This window comes from Odocoileus virginianus, chromosome 4, assembly GCF_023699985.2.
Source record: "Odocoileus virginianus isolate 20LAN1187 ecotype Illinois chromosome 4, Ovbor_1.2, whole genome shotgun sequence".
NCBI lineage: Eukaryota > Metazoa > Chordata > Mammalia > Artiodactyla > Cervidae > Odocoileus > Odocoileus virginianus.
Window position 1 is genome coordinate 24,751,291 of NC_069677.1, and position 20,258 is coordinate 24,771,548.

The window sequence follows — 20,258 nt, forward strand, 5'->3', positions numbered from 1 at the left end:
AGACCCTATGGACTGTAGCCTGCCAGGCTCCTCTGGGATTTCCCAGGCAAGAATACTGGAATGGGTTGCCATTTCCTTCTCCAGGGAATCTTCCCAATCTAGGGATGATCCTGCATCCCCTGCATTGGCAGGTACATTCTTTACCACTAGCACCACCTGGGAAGTCCATGTTATATATATTTTACCACAAAAGAAGAATTCCATCTTTATTCCTATCTTGAAAAATATTAAAGGAAACCCATAAACAGCCCACAGCAACGTGTTAGAATCTCTTCACTCTGGTGACCACTTCCCTCTCACCCCACATACATTTCTGCACAATCTTCCATGCTCACCTTTATGCCTGCCCCGACTCTCTCACCACTTGATTAGGTAGATGGGCTTAGCCTCACTCCCACCAAGAAAGAATGCTTCCTCGGGGCTGGGAAAGAAAAGGGAGGATGAGGTTGGCTGTGAAGGACTCTGACAGCGGGAGGGCTGTGGTCACGTCCACAGTCATCATTTTCATCCCGTCACACAGTGGAGACGTGAGTGTTCAGTTTCCTCTACCAGAGCATAACCTCATCCTTTCACAGGCATGCCTAGCATTTTCCACCCCCTTAAAGACTCTCACACCCATCAGATCCAATTACAGTGAAGTCATTGAGTGCCAGCTCTGTGCCAAGCACCTTACAGACCTTTTCTATAGTCCTTATAACAATCATGCAGCTAACCATTATTTCACCATTTTGCAGGAAACTTAGGCTCAGATGTGTCAAGTGACTTGCCCAGGATCACATCATCAAAAAGCATCAGGCCTTGGATTCACACCACTACACTAAGCTGCTGCTAGTTCAATGCAGCTATACTGTGAAGTTTCCCAAAGCAAGTTGGTGATGGGGGTCAAGCGACCAGAAGGGTTACTAGCAAAGCAGGCTGTTCTGGCTCCCCACGTCCCTCCTTCCGCATCCCACCCCGCCCTCTCAACTGCCACTTTTCCTCACAAAATGTCACCTACTAAGCCCGAATCCACTCAGCTGAGTCTTCTTGGCAACCAAAATGCATACAAACGTTGCAAACTATTAAGGTGACCACAGTTATGCGGGGAGAGCTCAGTCAGTCCAACTTTGGAGCCGCCTTTGACTGACCCCGGGGAGCGGCCCCGTCCCGCCCGCCAGTGGCGCATCCCTGCCTCCCTCTCGCTCCCCTTTCCAGCGCCCTCGTGGCTCCTGCTGTCCCCGACTGTGCTCCAACTGTAAGCGTCCAAATGCATTCCTTCCTCATCCGAGGCGCCAAGTACCTGCCCGACCCGTTTTCTAGCTAAAGCCAGACCAGAGGACCGACTTTACCCCAAGGAGAAAGCATTCATATGAAAATCTTCGGGATTTTCATCTCGTCCCTTGGCCCCAGTCTCTGGCTGTACCCAGATATGGCAAAAACAGGCACTGGCTCTCTTCAAGCTCCCGACCATCCACGGCAAAAGCTCAGGAGATGTGTGACAACGGGGCCAAGTAAAGAAAAATGGGATATAATACTATAAACACAGGGTAAACTCAACAAAACCCACAGAAGGAAGCAAATACTTCAAAAAACTTTGTTTTCTCTGCAAAGAATTTATCCTGGGTTTTTTCTCTAACCAAATTTTCTACTTCAAGCAAATATTATTTTTGTAATTAAAAAAAAAAGATCATTCACTAGAAATACCATCTGAAGTGTTCAAGGAAATCATGGTCTATTCATGTGCAGGAAAAAAAAATTAAGGGAAAAAATCAAAGATAAATGAGGATTTTTTCTGAGTTGACATTTTTATTTTATTAAGTAATTATCATTGAATTTCCTTCATTTTATACTGTCCTGTTTGCCAAAATAGAATGTTACATTTTGAAGAATGTAGTATCCCTCTTGAAGAATCATTACATCTATGATCAGACAAAAATAAAACCCTACTTCTTTCTGTTCCTGTCAGAAAGTCCTCTCATTCCTCTCTGCTTGAAAGAGAGGAGGGAGAATTTAAAAGCTACTTCTGAAGGTCTTCCCTGGTGCCATTTTCAGTGGTACCTCCATTGGAACCTATGAGAAAAAGTTCCTTCATAATGACATCAACCTTGCTTTAAAAAAAAAAAAAAAAAGAAAACCCTAAAACTTATGAAAAACACAGTTGATGTGAATCATATGTCTGAGTGGCCAAGTTCCCACTAAGCTGGGAGAACACACAGATGTGCAGGACAGAATTCCTCTCTACACAACGACAAATAGCCCAGCCCTTGTCAACGTCTCTGCCTGCATGGTGGGCCGCGAAAATCCCTATTTCCTTACCTCCTCCCTTTCAGTCTACCTTTTTTCTAACCCTTTCCTGTCAGAAAGTAACAGGATATGACGCTAACCATTTACATTTGTTGACTGGTAGTTCTACTTTAGCAGGTGACCTAATATCTCAACCAGTCATTTGCATTTTAAAACTCCCGTCTTCCAGTTGTGGAAGGGAAAACATCTGCTAAAGGAATTTCAGGCATCAGCCAGCAGGTGCAGTTATGTTTGTCTTGGGGGAGGGGGTGAGCCCTGGAAATAAATGGGATTTAGACCTCCTGGGACCTAGTGGGGTGGTCAGAAGGAGAGGTGCCAGGCCTCCTCGCGCCCCCCACCCCCCGCCCAAGGCAGGCTCCCCACTCCTCTGGAAGACAAGCTGAAGCTGGTCTGATTCCAGCTGCATGGGAAGAATGAGGCATCTTTGGTCCTCCAGTCTCTGGAACCCACCCTTCCGGGATGAGTCGACCAGGTACTACCCCCACTATCCTCCCTCTGCTCCCTCCTCTTCTTTCTCTTTAACTCCTTTCCTCGGAGTTCTCTTGCATGGTGCTTCTTTAGGTGGCATTCGGTGAGATTTCAAATGACAGCCTTCCTTGGCTGCCAACCTGAAAACTTCTTCGTTTCATGTGGCATTTTTGGCCTCTAGTGTTTCCAACCACAAAGTATGTACTTAAACTGCAACCTCTTCCTGGTAGAGATTTTGCCGTAAGGTTCCTTCACTGTTGTGAGTTAGAACTTCTTTCCTTCTTCATTTTTCAGACTCAGAAATGCCTACATGGGTCGTATCTTGTAAGCAAACCTTACAGACAGAACTGACACAGTAAGGCATATGACCTAATTGTACTGAGTGATAGATATTTCTTTAACTCTTTCTCTAGTCATCCTTCGTCTTTATGTAGTATATAATTCAACTGTTAGAAGACGAGATTTCATACAATTGAATCAAGACCTCATCTTCTGTTCTTATGGAGATCCACTTCTCTTCCTAATATACCAACGGGCTCTTTTTCTCAGAATCTGCTCTCTTGAGTTTACTTATCTACTGACATATTGATTTCACATGTATCTCAGATTATGGCAGTTCTCTTCCCTTCTCTCCTGATAAGGAACTTAAGCCCACTCACAATTTTTGTAAATCATTATCTATGGCACTCCCACCCCTTCTTCAAGTCTTTATTCAAATGTCTCCTCACCAGAGCATTCTATGGTCATCCTCATTAAAACTACACTCAGATCCTCCTCCCCGAGAACCCACAGGTCCCTGTTTCTGCTCTATTTTTTCCATAGCTCCATCTTTTTCTGGCACACTATATACTCATTGTGTTTATTGTCTGTCCTCCTCCACTAGATTATAAACTCTACACAGACAGGACTTTCAGTCAGCTTAATTCACTGCTGAGTCCCCATAACCAAGAACGGTGCCTGGCACCCCAAAAAATGCTCAGTAAATATTAGTTGAGTGAATAAACTTAGAGTGGCATGGCACATTTGCTGAAAATGTGGCATGAGTGCGACTCACCCTGTGTTTCTGGGCCCACAGCATCACTTCACCAAGGAGCCTGTCAGCAGTGCAGACTCTCAGGCCGACCCTAGACCTTCTGAATCAGAGTCCACAGTTAAACAAGTCTCCCAGATAAGACATATGCAGATCAAAGTTTGAAAAGCACTGATCTATATAGCCGTGCAAACAACTTAAACTTGGACAACCCTGTTCTTAAAAGATTTTCTTATATGTAAGAAATAGGTAATAGAGGGTCTCTGGAGAGGGGACCTGGTTGGCCAAAGGGATAGAGATGGAAGAAAGAAACTATTCCCTAGGAATTATCTTGTCTTTTTTTTTTTTTTAATCTTGTGTCTTTTGCATGCAATTAATAGCTATCCTTGGTGGCTCAGAAGGTAAAAAAAATCTGCCTGTAATGCAGGAGACTGGGGTTCAATCCCTGGGTTGGGAAGATCCTCTGGAGAAGAGAATGGTTACCCACTCCAGTATTCTAGCCTGGAGAATTTCATGGACAGAGGAGCCTAATGGGCTCCAGTGCATGGGGTCACAAAGAGTCAGACACAATTGATTGACTAACACTTTCACTTTCACTGCTAGTGATAAAATTGATTACTTGTGAGATAAATAGTACGTAGTAAAAGGTCCTCTGCTGTGTCTCCATGGAATGTTTCTCTGGCCTTCTTCCTCTGTAGCCTCTTGTCTTGCTGCTTTTATCTGCCACCCCAAGTCTCCCTGCCAACCAGTATAAAGAATATGACTCCACTGCTACCCACTTAGATGGCAGAAAGGACTACAGAAGATTTGAGTTTTAAAAAACAATGTTCAGGACTTCCCTAGTATAGTGGTACAGTGGATAAGAATCCACCTGCCAATGCAGGGGACATGGGTTTGCTCCCTGGTCTGGGAAGATTCTACATGCCACAGAGCAACTAAGCCCATGCGCTTCAACAACTGAAGCCTGCACTCCCTGGGGCCCATGAGCCACAGCTGCTGAGCCTGAGCGCTGCAACTACTGAAGCTCGTGAGTCTACAGCCTGTGCTCCGCAACCAGAGAGGCCACCATGATGAGAAGCCTGCACACCACACCTGGAGAGTAACCCAGGCTCTTCACAACTGGAGAAAGCCCGAGTGCAGCAACAAAGACCCAGCTCTGCCAAAAAGAAAATTAAATAAATAAATCATTAAAGAATAAAGAGCAAGTTCATTGACTTTGTTTTTTAGATTCGTGTAAGGGAGAATGAGACAGAAATAAAGGAAACTGAAAACTTCACATTCTAACAAACTTGGATGTAAATAACAGATGCAGTGTGGATACTCCACTCTCTCTCACAGAACACACTTCAGAAGTGTGTGTGTGTGTGTGTGTGTGTGTGTGTGCAATACACAAACGCCAATGCTCCCAAAAATCACCTTAAGAAGACACAAGCTTGCCTCTGCTTTGCTTTCCTCTCGTCTTCCCTCATCTCCCTTCAGACTGGGGGCTGGTCAGGATCCCAGCACTCCATGTTAAGCACCAGGGCCACCAGGAGAGTGGCAGCAACAACAGGCAGGTCCATGAAGCCCACCAGCTCCATGGCAGAGCTGTCGCCCCAGTACCCAGTCAGCAGCCTCACTGCCCACTGCGTGAAGAACTCAGTGGGATCCTAGTCGCAACTCTCCTCTACTGGCCCCTACTACCTCCACCTGTCTGCACTCCTGTCCCCCCGCACAAATGGAGGGTAATGGAGAGTAAGGAGTCTCTGTCCCCACAGTAGGATCGGGGGCTCCGCTAGGCACGACAGACTACAGAAGATGAGGAAAACACCTGGCCTCTCACAAGGAGTCTGCATCTCAGCCCAGAATCCAGCGCAGTCGAGACAGGTGGACAAGAAGAGAGGTGAGTGACTCCTCCCAGGGGCAGCTTGGGTACTGGAGACAGCCCCACCAGCCGTCTGCTGTCCCCAAAGGATGGGACAGCTCAAGGCCTGTCCAACACCCATAAGTTGAGGAGCTGGAACCCCACTTGTGGGCTCCAGTCATCCCCTGGAAATCGAATCACTGAATGTCAACCGCCAAGTGCCCTGATTTGGTGAGGATTTTTTCACCATTTTTTCAAAATGTCTGGGATTTTTTGTCTCCTCTGCCACTTTAAATGCAGAGGATCAGATTTCCCTGAAATGCAGTCTCCTGCCTTGCTTATTTGTGCAGATTTATATGTGCTCCAGCCTCTGAGCTGATCATACAAATACCCTCAGCTGGGTCAAGGAAAGCATTTCAGCCACTCCACAAGTGGGAACAAAAGTACTACGGGGCAGGACCCCAAGTGGGGCTCTGGCCAGGCAAACAGAAACCTAGAAAAATACTCAGTGATTTCTTAATAGAGGTTATCTAGGGGTTGGGATTCTTTCTAACAGGTAAATTTTTATTTCTTTCTCATACATTTGTATATTACCACAATCATTCACAATGATTTGCCTTTATGATGAGGAGAAGTCATTCTGGCAGCCCCCTTTGTTCTTGAGATCATATCTCAAAGCCAAGCAATGTTATAAGGGGCAGCTCCATTCTCAGGGCACCATAATCATTTCAGGATCCCTGAGAGTCTTTCCCCTTTTGTCCTCTACAACAGTATATCTCCAGTATTCCAGATTGTGCTCTGTGTTTCTTTCCTTCACTCATCCTTCTTTGACTTCCTAAAATCTGGTGAGCTAAAATGTGCCCACTCCAGCATGCCTGGCAAACTCTCTCCTTATCCCAACTATGTCACTTCATGAAGCCACTTTTGTTGGGTCAGAAGTGTCACACTTTGTTTATTTCATAAAAGACTAAGGGTGAAATGCAACAAAATAATCCAGAAACTTTTTTGAAAGCAGCCAACTCTTGTTTAGAATGCAGGCTATCCTACAAGTTGAGCATCAGAGTGGTGGAACCCAGACTCCACACCCCCAGTAAGTGCCTGGGCTGCCTCTCCGGCTCTCACTTCTCCCTCTGTCCTGAGGAGGCGCCTTCTGAAGTCATACATTATTCAAATACCTGCACGACATTCAGTTCAGTTCAGCCACTCAGTCATGTCTAACGCTTTGCGACCCCATAGACTGTAGCACGCCAAGCTTCCCTGGTCATCACCAACTCCTGGAGCTTGCTCAAACCCATGTCCATTGAGTCGGTGATGCCATGCAACCATCTCATCTTCTGTTATCCCCTTCTCCTCCCACCTTCAATCGTTCCCAGCATCAGGGTCAATGAGTCAGTTCTCACATCAGGTGGCCAAAGTATTGGAGTTTCAGCTTCAGCATCAGTCCTTCCAATGAACACCCAGGACTGATCTCCTTTAGGATGGACTGGTTGGATTTCCTTGCAGTCCAAGGGACTCTCAAGAGTCTTCTCCAACACCACAGTTCAGAAGCAGTAATTCTTCGGCACTCAGCTTTCTTTATGGTCCAATTCTCACATCCATACATGACCACTGGAAAAACCATAGCTTTGACTAGATGGACATTTGTTGGCAAAGTAATGTCTCTGCTTTTTAATATGCTGTCTAGATTGGCCATAGCTTTTCTTCCAAGGAGCAAGCGTCTTTTAATTTCATGGCTTCAGTCACCATCTGCAGTGATTTTGAAGCCCAAAAAGATAAAGTCTCTTACTGTTTCCACTGTTTCCCCATCTATTTGCCATGAAGTGATGGGATTGAATGCCATGATCTTAGTTTTCTGAATGTTGAGTTTTAAGCCAACTTTTTCACTCTCATCTTTCACTTTCATCAACAGGCTCTTTAGTTCTTCTTCACTTTCTGCCATAAGGGTGGTATCATCTGCATATCTGAGATTATTGATATTTCTCCCAGAAATCTTGATTCCAGTTTGTGCTTCATCCAGCCAGGCATTTTGCATGATGTACTCTTCATATAAGTTAAATAAGCAGGGTAACAATATACAGCCTTGACATACTTCTTTTCTGATTTGGAACCAGTCTGCTGTTCCATGTCTGGTTCTAACTGTTGCTTCTTGACCTGCATACAGATTTCTCAGGAGGTGGTCTGGTATTCCCATCTCTTTAAGAATTTTCCACAGACACTGACTTGGCCCAAAGTGAACTGTTGGCTGCCAGCAGCGCCATCAAGTGATGGCTCTGAGTGGCTGTCCTTCCTCTGACAGATCCAAAATCTGATGTGGTATAAAAGATAGCCCAGGGGAGTCACTAGAAAATGTGGAAAGGTGATTCTCAAAGAGGAGGATTGTATGTGAAAGAGGTTTCTCTTCAAAAACCAGGTGTATCAGAACCACCCCAGTTTCTCCTCAGGTTAGGGTCCCTGTGTATTACCTTCTGTCTTTTTCTGCTGGAGAAGCTCAGAGGTTCAGTCAAACTTACTGCAAAGTAGAAGGCCTGACTGACCCCAGGGTAACAAATCAAATTGTAAATCCTGCCAGCACCTATTTTGAGACACTATGCGTGCGTCCATGCTAAGTTGCTTCAGTCGTATCTGACTGTTTGTGAACCCCTGGACTATGGCTGCCAGACTCTTCTGTCCATGGGATGCTCCAAGCAAAATACTGGAGTGGGTTGCCATGTCCTCCTCCAGGGTTGAGACACTATAATACTCAGCAAAAATGCCAGCCTGGGCAGGTCAGTGGAAACTAGCGTCCAAATACTGCTCTCAGTGGCCTGAGTTCTTAAAACTCTATTCCATCTCAAAGACGGCCCAGGCCCCTCTGCGGGATCTAGTCCTACCACCAGCTATTGTGTCATCTTGCCCCCTTCCCCGGGTCTTTTCCTGCTCCCCAAAGGTAGAGCAAAGCCCCTGGAGCCAGTGCCCCTCTCTCTCCCTACCGACCCTCAGACCCTTCTCCACTGGGGCCCACTTAGGCCCCTGGTCACAAAGAAACAACCATTAGCCCAAAGACTGGAAAAAAAAAAGTTTTAATAAATACAAAAATCTCCAATAATGACTCTGCTCAGCTCAGGGGCAGCAGGAGTGAAGTGGGGGGGACCCTTGGTGCTGAGTGAGGATAAATTAAAAATCCCAACAAGCCAGTGACAGTATGTACAGAAGGAAAGGGGTTGGGCTTCCAAGGCAGGAACCAGAGGGTGACAAGGCCAGAGCTGGAATGGACACGGCCTAGGTCTGCCCTGGCTGCCCCTCCCCCGTGTGGAGTTGTGGTTCCCAGAGGTAGTGGGGGAGGGAGAAGAGGCAGAAGAGAGGGGCCAAAGGCACTGGGTTTCCCGCAGGAGAACGCGGGGTCCTCGGTGCCCCTCCTTCCCTCGGCCCAGGCCCCATCCTCTTGGTCGTGCGGCCTTCTGGCTGCTCCCTAGGAGCCTTCATCTTCTTTCCCAAGCTCTGGGACTGTCCTGGTCTCTGGGGCTGCTGGAGACAGAAGGGAGTGAAGTTTGGAGGAGGAGCAAGGGGGTGGGAGGGACCCAGAGGACACAGTGGAGCTTCCCTGTTCTGATCTCAGAAAGGTCAGAATTCTTGAAGCAAGTCAGCACACACCAGCTGTGTGACTTTAGCCTAGTTGCCTGATCCCTTCAAGGGTCATCAAGTTCCTTGGTGAAGAAAAAGCAATGGAGACCAAGCCTACAAGGTTGCTGTGGGAGGGGACAGGACCACACTTGTGCAGCAGAGGGCGCTGCGCCCCACCCCCACCGCAGCACGTGGCAGGTGCTCCCTCCCCTCCCCAGGCATCCCAAAGCTGCTGCCCCAGACCCCTCACTTACACCGCCTCCGGGGTGTGCAGTGGGAGCAGCAGCGGCTCTCCTTCCCTGGGCCGCAGGACAGTGGCGGTGAACAGTCATCACGCTCACAGTGGGGCACCCCTGCCTGCTGCAGGACAGACCAGATCCTGAAGGTCCCCAGAGGCACAGGGGCAGTGGCCTTCAGCCTCCTAGGGGAAGCCCGCCCCCCAGGAGCCTGCCCTCCCTAGGAAGTTCCCCTCCCCCAGGCCAAGTCCCCAGTGCCTACCTCACACAAGCCCCCACTCACCCCACATCTGCAGGTAATACAGCTCATCTCCCCAAAGGGGGGCACCGAAGGGTGCCAGCTCTGGCTCTCTGGGAACCACTGCCCTGCGAAACGGCAGCCTCGGGGCCCATCAGCCTGCATGGGGTCCCCCAGTTGGGGGTGCGCCCCTGACCCCACTGTTGGCAGGGAGAGGAGGGAAGGAGAAATAGACCAGTAGATGTGAGCTCTGTGAGGGCCATCTAGGCCATATTTGTCACCTAGAAGTTTCTGGCACTTAGTAAGTGATAAATTTGGATGGATGGGTAGGTGAATGGATGGGTGGGACAGGAACTGGATCCTGTCACAGCCCACTAACACATGCACATTCTTGTGCTGCATGTAGATCCCTGGCTTCAGGCTAGGCACAGAGCAGTGCTGGCTAAATGCTGAATTAGCTAAGACATCCCTTCCATCCACCTTCAAAAGACATCCCTTTACCACACATCCCTCCCACCCAGGACAAGGCACTGAAGAGCCTCATCTGCCCCCCTAGAGGCCTCAGTGCCCATGTCCCCCTTACCTGGACACTGCTTGCAGCAGTCAGTGGGGTTGGCACGGACAGGCTGGGCACAGGCCAGCCGGGGACACTGCACCTTCTCACAGTGCACCTCTCCGGTGTCCCCCTGTAGGGATCCATCGAGTGAAGAGTGTCAGGAAAAAGGCAGAACACATAAGCCTTCTGCCTCCTCCTTTTCCTTTCCCATACCTCAGATGTATGACCTTTTTCACTCAGAGGTCTTGTAGTGAAAGTCACTCGGCTGTGTCCAACTCTTTGTGAGCCCATGGACTGTATAGTCCATGGAATTCTCCTGACCAGAATACTGGAATGGGTAGCCTTTCCCTTCTCCAGGGGATCTTTCCAACCCAGGGATCGAACCCAGGTCTCCCTCATTGTAGGTGGATTCTTTACCAGCTGAGCCACAGGGAGGCCCAAGAATACTGGAGTGGGTAGCCTGTCCCTTCTCCAGGGAATCTTCCCAACCCAGGAATCGAACCAGCATCTCCTGCATTGCAGGCAGATTCTTTACCAGCTGAGCTACCAGGGAAGCCCAGAGGGCTTGGACTGCAGCTTTATATGCATGCCAATTCGCTTCAGTCATGTCTGACTCTTTGCAACCCTATGGACTGCAGCCCTCCAGGTTCCTCTGTCCATGGGATTTTCCAGGCAAGAACACTGAAATAGGTTGCCATTTCCTGCTCCAAGGGATCTTCCCCACCCAGAGATCAAATCTGCATCTCTTGCATCTCCTGCACTGGCAGGCGGGTTCTTTACTACTAGCGCCATCTGGGAAGCCTGGGGCTTTGTATACCTGAACTCAAATCTTCATTGTAGCCCTGCAAGGTAGGTGCTACCATATCCGCTTCTGGGCAAGCAAAGTGAGACTCGGACATACAGAAAGTACCCGGGGTTACATGGAGCTAGTGAGCTGGGAGAGCCAGAATTCACCCAAATAAGCCCTTGCCCTTTTCCTACAGGAAGCCAACTCTCAAAGCCCAGAGACTGAGAGTTCCCTGTGGCCTAGTGGTTAAGGCTCTGCACTTTGCTGCCATGGGTCCAGGTTCGGCCTGGGGTCCTGCAAGTCACATGGTGTGTGTGCTGTCTATGCTTAGTTGCTCAGTCGTGTCCAACTCTTTGCGACCCCATGGACTGTAGCCTGCCAGGATCCTCTGTCCATGGGATTCTCCAGGCAAGAATACTGGAGTGAGCTACCATTCCCTCCTCCAGGGGATCTTCCTGACCCAGAGGTCGAACTCAGGTCTCCTGCATTGCAGGCGGATTCTTTACCATCTGAGCCACCAGGGAAGCCCAAGTCCCATGGTGTGGTCACCCCCCAGAATGACTGTCCAAAGGACTTCTCCTATTATTTTGATCACCAAGACTGGGCTTTCCTCTCCCAGAAGCCCCCTCTCCCACTCTGCAGATCTGAGGGGTTCCAGCATCAGAGAAAGCTGGGTTGCCATACCTTGCAGGTGCAGACGGCACACTTAATTAAGCCAAATGGGGGCACGACAGGGTGCCACCGGGTGCCTGCTGCCCGCCAGCTCCGGTCACCATCAAAATAGCAGCCTGGGGGGAGACAGTGTCCAGCGCCATTAGTGCTGAGTTCATTAGCTAGGCCCACAATGCAGGCTTGAGCCTCAGGCCAACCCCACAGTGGTCTAACCCCAGGGCCCACTTGTGGGGCAAGGATTCTAACGAAGCCTCTCAGGTGTCAGTTGTAACCTGTGCCCCTCAACCACCTCCATCCCAGTAAATACACTTCCCCTCCTACTCCCCCCCAGTCCTACCCAACAACTCCGCTGGACTCCCCATCCCTGCATTCACACACTTCCAGCTCACCCTCGCCAGGGTCCCTGTTCCTTGGCAGCCCAGGGAGGTCTTTGACATCTTGTTTCTCTGTGGATCCAAAGAAATAGTGAAGGCAGAGGATGGCCCCCTTCTTCCTTCCCTCCCCAGAGGCCTCACCGTTCTCCATGGTGGACCCTCCAAGAGCCTCTCCACTCCTGCAGGGCACTCACCCGGGCACACAGGGCAGCACTGGTCCGGTGCCTGCACCGGGCTTGGACAGCTGGGTGGCGGGCACACCACGGGATCACAAATCACCGTGCGTCTCTGCAGGGAGAGACTGAGGGTTGGTTCTGGGGCTCCAGAACCCAGGCCCCAGTGCGTCCCTCCAGGGCCTCCTACCTGGCAGGTGCAGAGCGAGCAGAGAGGGTCATAGTTAGGAGCCCAGCGAGCCCCATGGGGGCGCTGCTGCCCCTCGAAGAAGCAGGTGTTGGGGTCTCGAAGCCGACCGGGGCCACCTGGTTTGGCTGGCGCTGGGGTGTCTGGGCCCGGCACAGCGGGCAGTGGGGCCACCATGGCCGCCACTGCCTCCAGAGCCCCAGGCACCTGCACTTCTTTGTCCCCTGCTGCCGCCAGGCGCAGGCCACCCACCTCGCATTGGTTGGCAATGTGCACCTGAGAGGAGAGACAGGTTGAGGCAGCACCCAGGCTCCCTCTTGCATCTCCACCAGTGGCAGCCAAGACACCCAGAGCACCCACTGTGCCCCAGAAGGGTGCTCTTAGCCACAGCACTCATCCCAGCTGCCAAGGACAGGTGGTCAGCTTCTCGCCTCATTAAGTACCTAGTCTGGCTTCACCCTCTCAACGAGCCAGGGAGTGTGTGCAATTCTACCGCCCCCAGGTTTCAGAGAGGGCAAGTGGCTAACAAAGAGCACCGCAATGCTCACCCAACTCTGACCCATCCCAACCAGCCCGCACTGCCTCCCTACCTGCCCTCGCAGCTCCCCTTGAGGGCTCCCCTTGGTGGTGATCAGCAGGAAGGCAGAGCCCTGAGCCAGGTGCCGCAACAGCTCGGGCTCCAGGTCCTTCACCACACCCTGGGCCTGGCAGCAGACAGAAGAGGGGACAGAACAAGGCCCTCTCGGACTAAGCCTACCATTCCCAGTTCCTCAGGTAAGGAAACTAAGGCCCAGGGCAGTTAAGTAAGGTCTCCAGCGAAGTAAGCCCATCAGCAATGGTGTAGAGCTCAGAAGCCCCAGGTCCATGGCAACCCAGCCCATGTCAGGGGCTTGGTCCATCCCACCCACCCCTTGGAGGTCCAGGACATTACATACTATCCACGTGATCCCAGCAGAGTAGGATGCAGGTGTGTAAAAAGATACTAAAAGGCTCAATCAGATTCATACCCAGGTCTGTTTGACTCCCGAGGCTTGCCTGCTCTCTGTTTCCCCTGCCCAGGCCCACAGAGCCTTTCATGCTAAAAAGCAGGTATTTTCCAAACTGCCTCCCACCAACACCTCCTCACCTCCGGGCCATAGAATCCCTTCAGCAGCCGCCGGGGCCCCGGCATTCCAGGAGGCCCGAGGAGGTGGGCAGTGATGGTGCCCTGTTCTGAGCCACCAAGCCCTGCCAGCAGCACTTCATAGTGCAGGTGACAGTGGGTGTCCAGAGAGAGCCAGGCGTGCCCTGCTGCCTGGCTCTGCACTGGGGGCAACACCAGGGCTCCTGCCAGGGGCACAGGTAATGCTGGATCCAGACAGAGGAGAGATGACTGATGAGAAGGTGGCCGAGAGCAGCGACTTAACCCTAGCATTTCCCATCTCACAGAGTCTGGACTCACATCTCCCGGACTCACAGAGTCCACAAGCTAGCAGGCACCGTCCACAGGCCCAGGGCTGGGGAAGCAGCAAGGGAGAGGCCTGCATTGTGGTGAGAGGGACCATCTCCCGGCAGGGCCACCCTGAACATCCTCACCTTCTCCACATGCCAACCAGAGCTCAGGTGCAGAGAAAGAAGTGCCAGGCTCTGACCCTCTGGCACCATCCCTCACATGCTTGAGTCAGAGGACACCAAAGGTGGGGGCAGACCCCTGGAGCACTCACTGTCATGGCGGGTGCTGTGCCCACTGTAGGGCAGGGCAGCCACGTGGCCCCGCAGCTCTCCATCTGGGAAGTCCTTGGTGCCCACGTTCAGGAACAGCTCATTCTGCAGCAGCATATGAGCCCCCCGGGCACCCAGCCCAGGGCAGATACCCACGGCCTGAGGGGGCAGGGAAGAGTGAGCCCTAACTGCAGCCTGCCAGGCCCCGGATGAACCCTCCTCAGCTTTCACACAAGCCCAAGATTCTGAACCTTTTCCATGTTGCTGTGCATCCCCACTAAACCCACACACACTGCCATGCACCAGTAACACTGGCTAAGAACTGGGCAGGCCCAGGTTCAAGTCCCTTCCCTGCCACTTCCTACCTATGCAACCCATCTTGAGGAATTATTTAAGGTCTCTGATCCTTCTCTTCATCATCTATTAGATGTGAGGGCCAAAAATAATGTAAGCAAGGCAACCAAAATAATGTAAGCAAGGCAGCTAGTGCAGTTTGTGGCATATAGAAAGGCTCAATAAATGGCAGTCATTGCTATCATGTTTATTATTATATGATCTGCTGCACTGGCCTCCCTATGTAACTCCTTCCACTGGATACAAGCTTCCAAAAGACAGGGACCACATCTGATTTTCTTTGTACTGCAGTCCTTAGCCCAAGGCTCACTAAAAAATGAGTCCGGTGAATCAAGGAAGGCATCAGTGAGAGAGACTGCAAGTGAGTGAATGATACCAAACATCCCTGCTCATCCAACATGGCTTCCCACGGCCCCTCAACACTGTCAACTCTGTTGCCTGGGCCCTGTGGCCCTGGTCTTCCTAAAGTACTCACCCTGTGTCCTCCCGGCTGGAGTCCAACCATGTGGCATAGGACAGTGTGCTGGTTCCTCCGCTGAGGCTTGGTCTCCAGCGTCATGGCCACCACCTCACTGCCTGTACCTACCACCTGTACCTGGAGGGCAGGAGTGGGGAGGGCACACAAAGGGCTGGGCCCTGAACCTTTGTAGTCTAGAGGCCTGCCCTGCCCTGCTTCCTTTTCACCTCCCACACTGCCCCTGCCCCACCCCTGACTCTTACTTGGTAGATCAGGGAGCCGTTTCCTAGCAGTGTAAGGCTGGCTGAACCCGCAGCACCCGTCTGAACTGGGATCAGGGCATCCGCCCCGCAAAGGACACTTTGCAGGACTGCAAAGGGGGAGGGACAGGTGGACGCTGGCTTGCCCCATGGCCATTCACACCCCAGCCCCCAGGATCCCTCCTGTACCCACCCTGGCCCCTCTGGCACTTTGCTGTGCCTCTCATTGTGTGTGCCCGGGGTGCCCGGCTTCACCCTGCCTCACCATCGCAGCTCTGCCTGGCAGCAATATGTCCACTGATGCGTAGCCCTGGCCCACTTGCCCTCTCCAGGGCCATCTGCAGCTCCCCCAGCACCAGCCAGTCCATCTCCTGGGCTGTCAGGTTGGGCAGCACTTCAGCAAAGCCTGGTTCCTGGGGGCAGAGGGGGGTGCAGTAGGCACAGCAAGAGGCTAGAGCAGGCAGCAGTAAGAGCCAGACCCTCACTCACCTGGGCTGAGGCATTGGCTTGGAGCTCTCGCAGTAACTTCCCCTGGTGTAGAATCCGGAGACGCAGGGGAACCTGGGCTGGTCCTGCAACAGCCGCACACATGGAACCTCTGAAAGATGGGTGCTCTCCCTACCCTCCTTACGTGTCTGCCCCCATCCCGCTTACCCCCACTCCTAGACTCCAGGAGTCCACGGAAGAGCAGCAGGAAGTGCAAGGAGTCCTCTGTGTCACTGAGAGTGAGTAGGGCGATGCCTCCTATGCCAGGCTGTGGGGGGCCTTCCAGGGTCAGGATGGCACTGAAGGTCTCTGGAGAAGAAAGGACCATGAGAGCCCATCAGAAAGTGCCCCTCTCAGCCCACTCCATTTCTGGGGGCCAAGAAGACTCTGAACTTCATGTCCAGGAGCTGTTGGCTCCCCTCACCTGCAGCCAGGGCCCGGTGCCGAATGAGAGGTCCCCAGACCTCCCCTGAAGGGTGAGTGGGTGTCACAAGTGCCACATACAGCTGCTCTGCCCTAAGGAGTCGCAGGGACAACCGAGGCACTGCCCGCCACACCCCGCAGACCTGGAGCAGAGAGACAAGAAGGCCCTCTCAGTATACAGGACATGCCTGCTGAGAGGCCCACATCTGGTGAGGAAGGAATATGGGAAGCTGCCCCCAGGCTCTCCTAGGACGTGTAAGAAACGGCCCTGGAACCAGATTCCAGGGTCCAAATCCCAGATCCTCCACTAACGAGCTGTATGACCTTGAACAAATCACTTTCTGCTACTGAGCCTCAGTTCCCTCATCTGTAAAATGGGCATCATAATGTCAGTGGCTCCGTCCCACTGGGCTGCTGTGAGGACCCAAGGAGGCAATGTAGAGCATGCTCTCAGCATAGTGCCCAGATGGGAAAAGCACTCATAAATGGCATTGTCTCACCAGGCCGTCTTGGGTGGGGGCTGCAGGGTGTTCAAACAGGATGCTGCCAGTGGAATCAGAGAAGCGGATTCGGGTAGGACGGTCCAGCCTGGTAATGAGCATCCGTTGAACACCGGCTCTGAGCCTGGGCCAGAAGCGCTGCTCCAGCCTCTTCAAATTCTCCCTCCCTGGCCCCCGGCTGACCCCTCCTCCTTCCTTCCTCTTTCTCACCGCCGGTAGGAGATGGAGAACCGCAGACTGGAGCGCTGCAGCGACACTCGAGCCCGCGCCACCGCTTGCGACCTTGGCCCTGTCAGCAGCGCCACGAAGTCTGCGAGGGGAGGAAGATGTCCCTAGTGCCGACACCCGCTGCTGCGGCCCGGCGCCCGTCACAACCCCACCTCCTACCCAGCCCCTGCCTACCCGTGTGGCCGTCTCCACGCCCCCGATCCTCAGCTCCTGGCTCCCCGCGGTCGCTGTAGCTTCGGTGCTCTGGGTCGCGTGGATACTCGAAGGCCAGGCCCGTCGGCTGCTTTTCCGGACTGCTGTGCTCTGCACCGAGGGTGGGGGACACGGGTTTCAGGTGGACAAGGAGAGTGCCAGCTGACAGTTCCATTCCAGCCCAGCCACGCGACCCAGGACCAAGCATCTCGGCCCTGCCGTCCTCCCCTCTCCGCGGAGCCAGCCTTACCCTGGGGGCAGGTCTGGCAGCAGTGTCCAGGCAGCTGGCGCGGCTGCCCACAGGCCAGGGTTGGGCACTCGGGTTTGATGTTCTTGCAGCTGACCCTACCTGCACCCCTTGCGCGGCGACCCCATTGAGGCTGCTCACAGAGAAGACGGAAAACCGGGTGAGGGCAAGACATCAATTGTTGAGACTCAAAGGCAAGCTGGGAAGAGGCATCGGACAAGGGCAAGGTCGGCCCCCGGAGTCAAGAGTGCTTTGCTACCTACAAGCTGCGTGACTCTAGACGAGTTACTTAACCTCTCTGGGCGTGTGCGGTCCCTATCTGAAAAACGGGAGTAATGATAGCCTCTGTCTAACGCGGTTGTACTAGGAGTTAAGTGAGAGATGAAATGGAGCTGGCTAAGAGCCTGACACATAGTGGACGATCAATAATAGGCAACACCTGAGACTTGAAGGGGGCGCTTCCTCTCCTCTATCCTCCCTCGTGCCTCCTCCGTCAAAAAAATTATTCAAAATATCTGCAGATTGGCTTCTTTCTCTTCAGCAGCTCCGGGTCCATCCGACGTCCCAAGAGCTCAGGGCTCCCCGACCCACAGGGCCCCCGGCCACAGCCACTGGGTCCACTCACCGCCTCGCAGGCGCACAGCACGCAGCGCATCACCCCGAAGGGCTCCCCCAGGTCCGGGTGCCACGTCTCGTCCAAGGCATAGACCTTCCCGCCGAAGGAGCAGCCTGCGGGGACGGGCTTGGCTGGCGGCCGCTGTCCCGCTCCTGCCGTGTGCCCGCCCCGGGTGCTGCGGGCCGGGCCCCAGGTCCCTGGGCACCCCTCCGGGCCGCCCGCCGCGCCGAACCACCTGCGCCCTGCGCCCCCTCCGGGCGGGCGCAGACTTGCCCCGAGCCGGACTCCCCGCCCGCGCCTCCCCCGGGGCGCCCACCTACCTGCTGCTCCCCGAATGGGCAGCGGCTCCTTCTCGGGCCGGATAGGCAGCGCGGGGTGCTCGGGGCCGGCGCCGTGGGCCGGCCGGGAGCCGAGCAGCAGCAGCCCGAGGAGCAGCAGCGGGGCCGGCGGGGCCGGGAGGCTCGGCATGACGCGAACGGGACAGCTGGGGAGGCGGGAGGGAGGAGGGAGCAGCAGAGGGAGGAGGGAGACGCGAGGAGGGCCGGGCCGGGGGCGGTGCGGCGGGAGGGGGCCGGGGCCAGGGCCCGAGCAGTGCGGCGAGGGGCTCGTCGGGCGGCCGCGGAGTCGGCGCCGGGCCGGGCGGGGCGGGAGGAGCGGCCGGGAGGAGCGCGGGCGGGCGGGCGCTGACCCGGGCCGTACGCGGCTCTAGTGCCCCGGGCGCCGGCTCTGGCCCGTTTTATGCCCCTCGCCCGGCGCCCCGGCCGGGGGCCTCCTCCTCAGCAAACGGGGCGGCGGCGGCGGCTCGGCGAGGGGCCGGGCTGAGCCCGGGGGGTCCGGCCCAGCAGCAGCGGCCCGGATCGCGAGTGGGGGAGGGGAGGGAGGGGCTGGAACCGGGCAGGGGAGGAGGGAGGGGCTGTAGGGGAAGGGGGAGCGGAGGGGATAGGGGGAGGGGAGGGACCAGGGGGCGCAAAGCGGGGAGGAGAGGCGGATCTGGAGCCCCCACCCGCTGCCGGCGTCCACAGGGCAGCTGGACCAGGAGGTGCGTGTCCGGCCCGGGATGGGAGCCCCAGGCCACGGAGGGGCAGAGACAGCCTGAGGCCTGGGCCGGCCACTGCGCTCGGACTGGGTTCCTGCCGGAAGGATGAAGAATTGTCTTTAAGGATGACAACGGGCAGGACGGGCCCATCAACTCATCTTCGCCTGTCTCTGGGCCCACAGCACCTCTCAAACGCCACACCACTCTCATTGCCCAGCCTATGTCCCTACTTCCCTCTGAGATCTCTCCTCTTTCCTCTGCCCCTGGGATAGGAACTTAGCCAGAAACAGACTGCATCCCCTTTCTGTCTGCTGACAGCGTTTCTCTCCCTACTATTACCTGTGCTCAGGCCCATCCAACCATCTCCTCCCCAGCCTGACACACTTCCCCACCCTCTTCCTTCACCTGGGGGACCCTCTGCCTCTCCACCCTACCCACAACCTCTTTTGTCTTGCTTTCCTAGTCATGACAGCCTCCCTGCCACCTCCCACCCCCACACTCCCACCATCCTTCCAACCATCCCAGCACCCTCCTTCTTAATCTTGGTAGGCATCTGGTCTGGCTGAACTGGAGAATTCCGGGATCTAGGCCATACTCCTTAGCAGACAGCCCCATCCTTGGGAGGAGGAGCAGGAGAGAGCCTGAGGACGAAGTTGGGGTGGGAGGGGAGGAGGTGGGAATAAGGTCAAACCAGGAGGCCCCTGAAGACAGACCGTGGGGAGAGTGGGACTGAGGAGAAAGCAGAGGAACTAGAGCCAAGGCCAGTGGAAGAGGGGGGCCAGCAGGAGGTATTTGCGGGGGAGGTTCAGCAGCTGTCTTTCCTAAGACAGGGACACATGGGCCTGGTTATTCCTCTTGTCACATGTGGAGTCGTAGGAGATGGGAGAGGGAGAAAGACAGGGCAGGCAAAGAGGGCCCTGGCACAGAGATAAGTGGGCTTAGCCATCAGAGCCATGGGGCCCCAGCAGAGGGGCACCTGAACCCAGCTTAGTCCAGCACACGCATTCCCTCACCTTGAAGTCCTCTCAAACTGTCCAGACTGCTTCCTGGCAATGCTGACCCCTGGCAGGGTCTTCTCTTAGTACAGGCAGCACCCACATTCCCACTGGCGAAGGAGGAACAAGACATGCCCCCAGTGTGTTATTGGTGAGGAAAGCAGGAAAGCAAGAGCCTGAACAGATTTTAGCAGCAGGTGTGTTGTCCAGGGAAAAGAAATTTGGACAGCCAGGAACCAAGAGACCCACCAGTCTAAAACCAGACTTCTGTACCTCTTCCTGAGGGGTAAAAACGTCCTGCCAGATTCCTCCTAGA

General features: G+C 53.9%; 1 protein-coding gene across 7 annotated transcripts; it reads right to left on the reverse strand.

Moving 5' to 3' along the window:
* Positions 1–8,664: 8,664 nt before the first annotated feature.
* Positions 8,665–18,470, reverse strand: CHRD (chordin). 7 transcript variants are annotated; one of them, XM_020879977.2, is made up of 23 exons: positions 18,232–18,470; positions 17,921–18,024; positions 17,299–17,428; positions 17,031–17,159; positions 16,839–16,938; positions 16,629–16,716; positions 16,130–16,271; positions 15,874–16,014; positions 15,709–15,791; positions 15,485–15,632; positions 15,223–15,329; positions 14,978–15,097; positions 14,151–14,307; positions 13,574–13,794; positions 13,038–13,151; positions 12,451–12,723; positions 12,282–12,375; positions 12,103–12,159; positions 11,726–11,829; positions 10,282–10,384; positions 9,744–9,898; positions 9,479–9,581; positions 8,665–9,125 (listed from the first exon to the last, which is right to left on the reverse strand). In XM_020879977.2, exons 1-23 carry the CDS (start codon positions 18,377–18,379, stop codon positions 9,073–9,075), a joined length of 2,874 nt encoding a protein of 957 aa, XP_020735636.2. In that variant the 5' UTR covers positions 18,380–18,470; the 3' UTR covers positions 8,665–9,072. The 7 variants fall into 7 exon arrangements, with proteins under 7 accessions (XP_020735636.2, XP_020735635.2, XP_070322394.1 ...); XM_020879976.2 differs by having other exon boundaries at positions 8,665–9,128; XM_070466293.1 differs by having other exon boundaries at positions 8,665–9,128; positions 9,479–9,584.
* Positions 18,471–20,258: the final 1,788 nt, after the last annotated feature.

Bases quoted from the DNA above. Each gene is read 5' to 3' on its own strand.
- CHRD (XM_070466290.1), bottom strand. From the start codon at position 18,379: ATGCCGAGCCTCCCGGCCCCGCCGGCCCCGCTGCTGCTCCTCGGGCTG. The intron at 16,015-16,129 runs GTGAGGGGAGCC...TTTCTTCTCCAG, and splicing joins GCACCGGGCCCTGGCTGCAG to AGACCTTCAGTGCCATCCTG. The intron at 15,330-15,484 runs GTGAGGCAGGGT...CCCCCTTTGCAG, and splicing joins TGCCAGGCAGAGCTGCGATG to TCCTGCAAAGTGTCCTTTGC.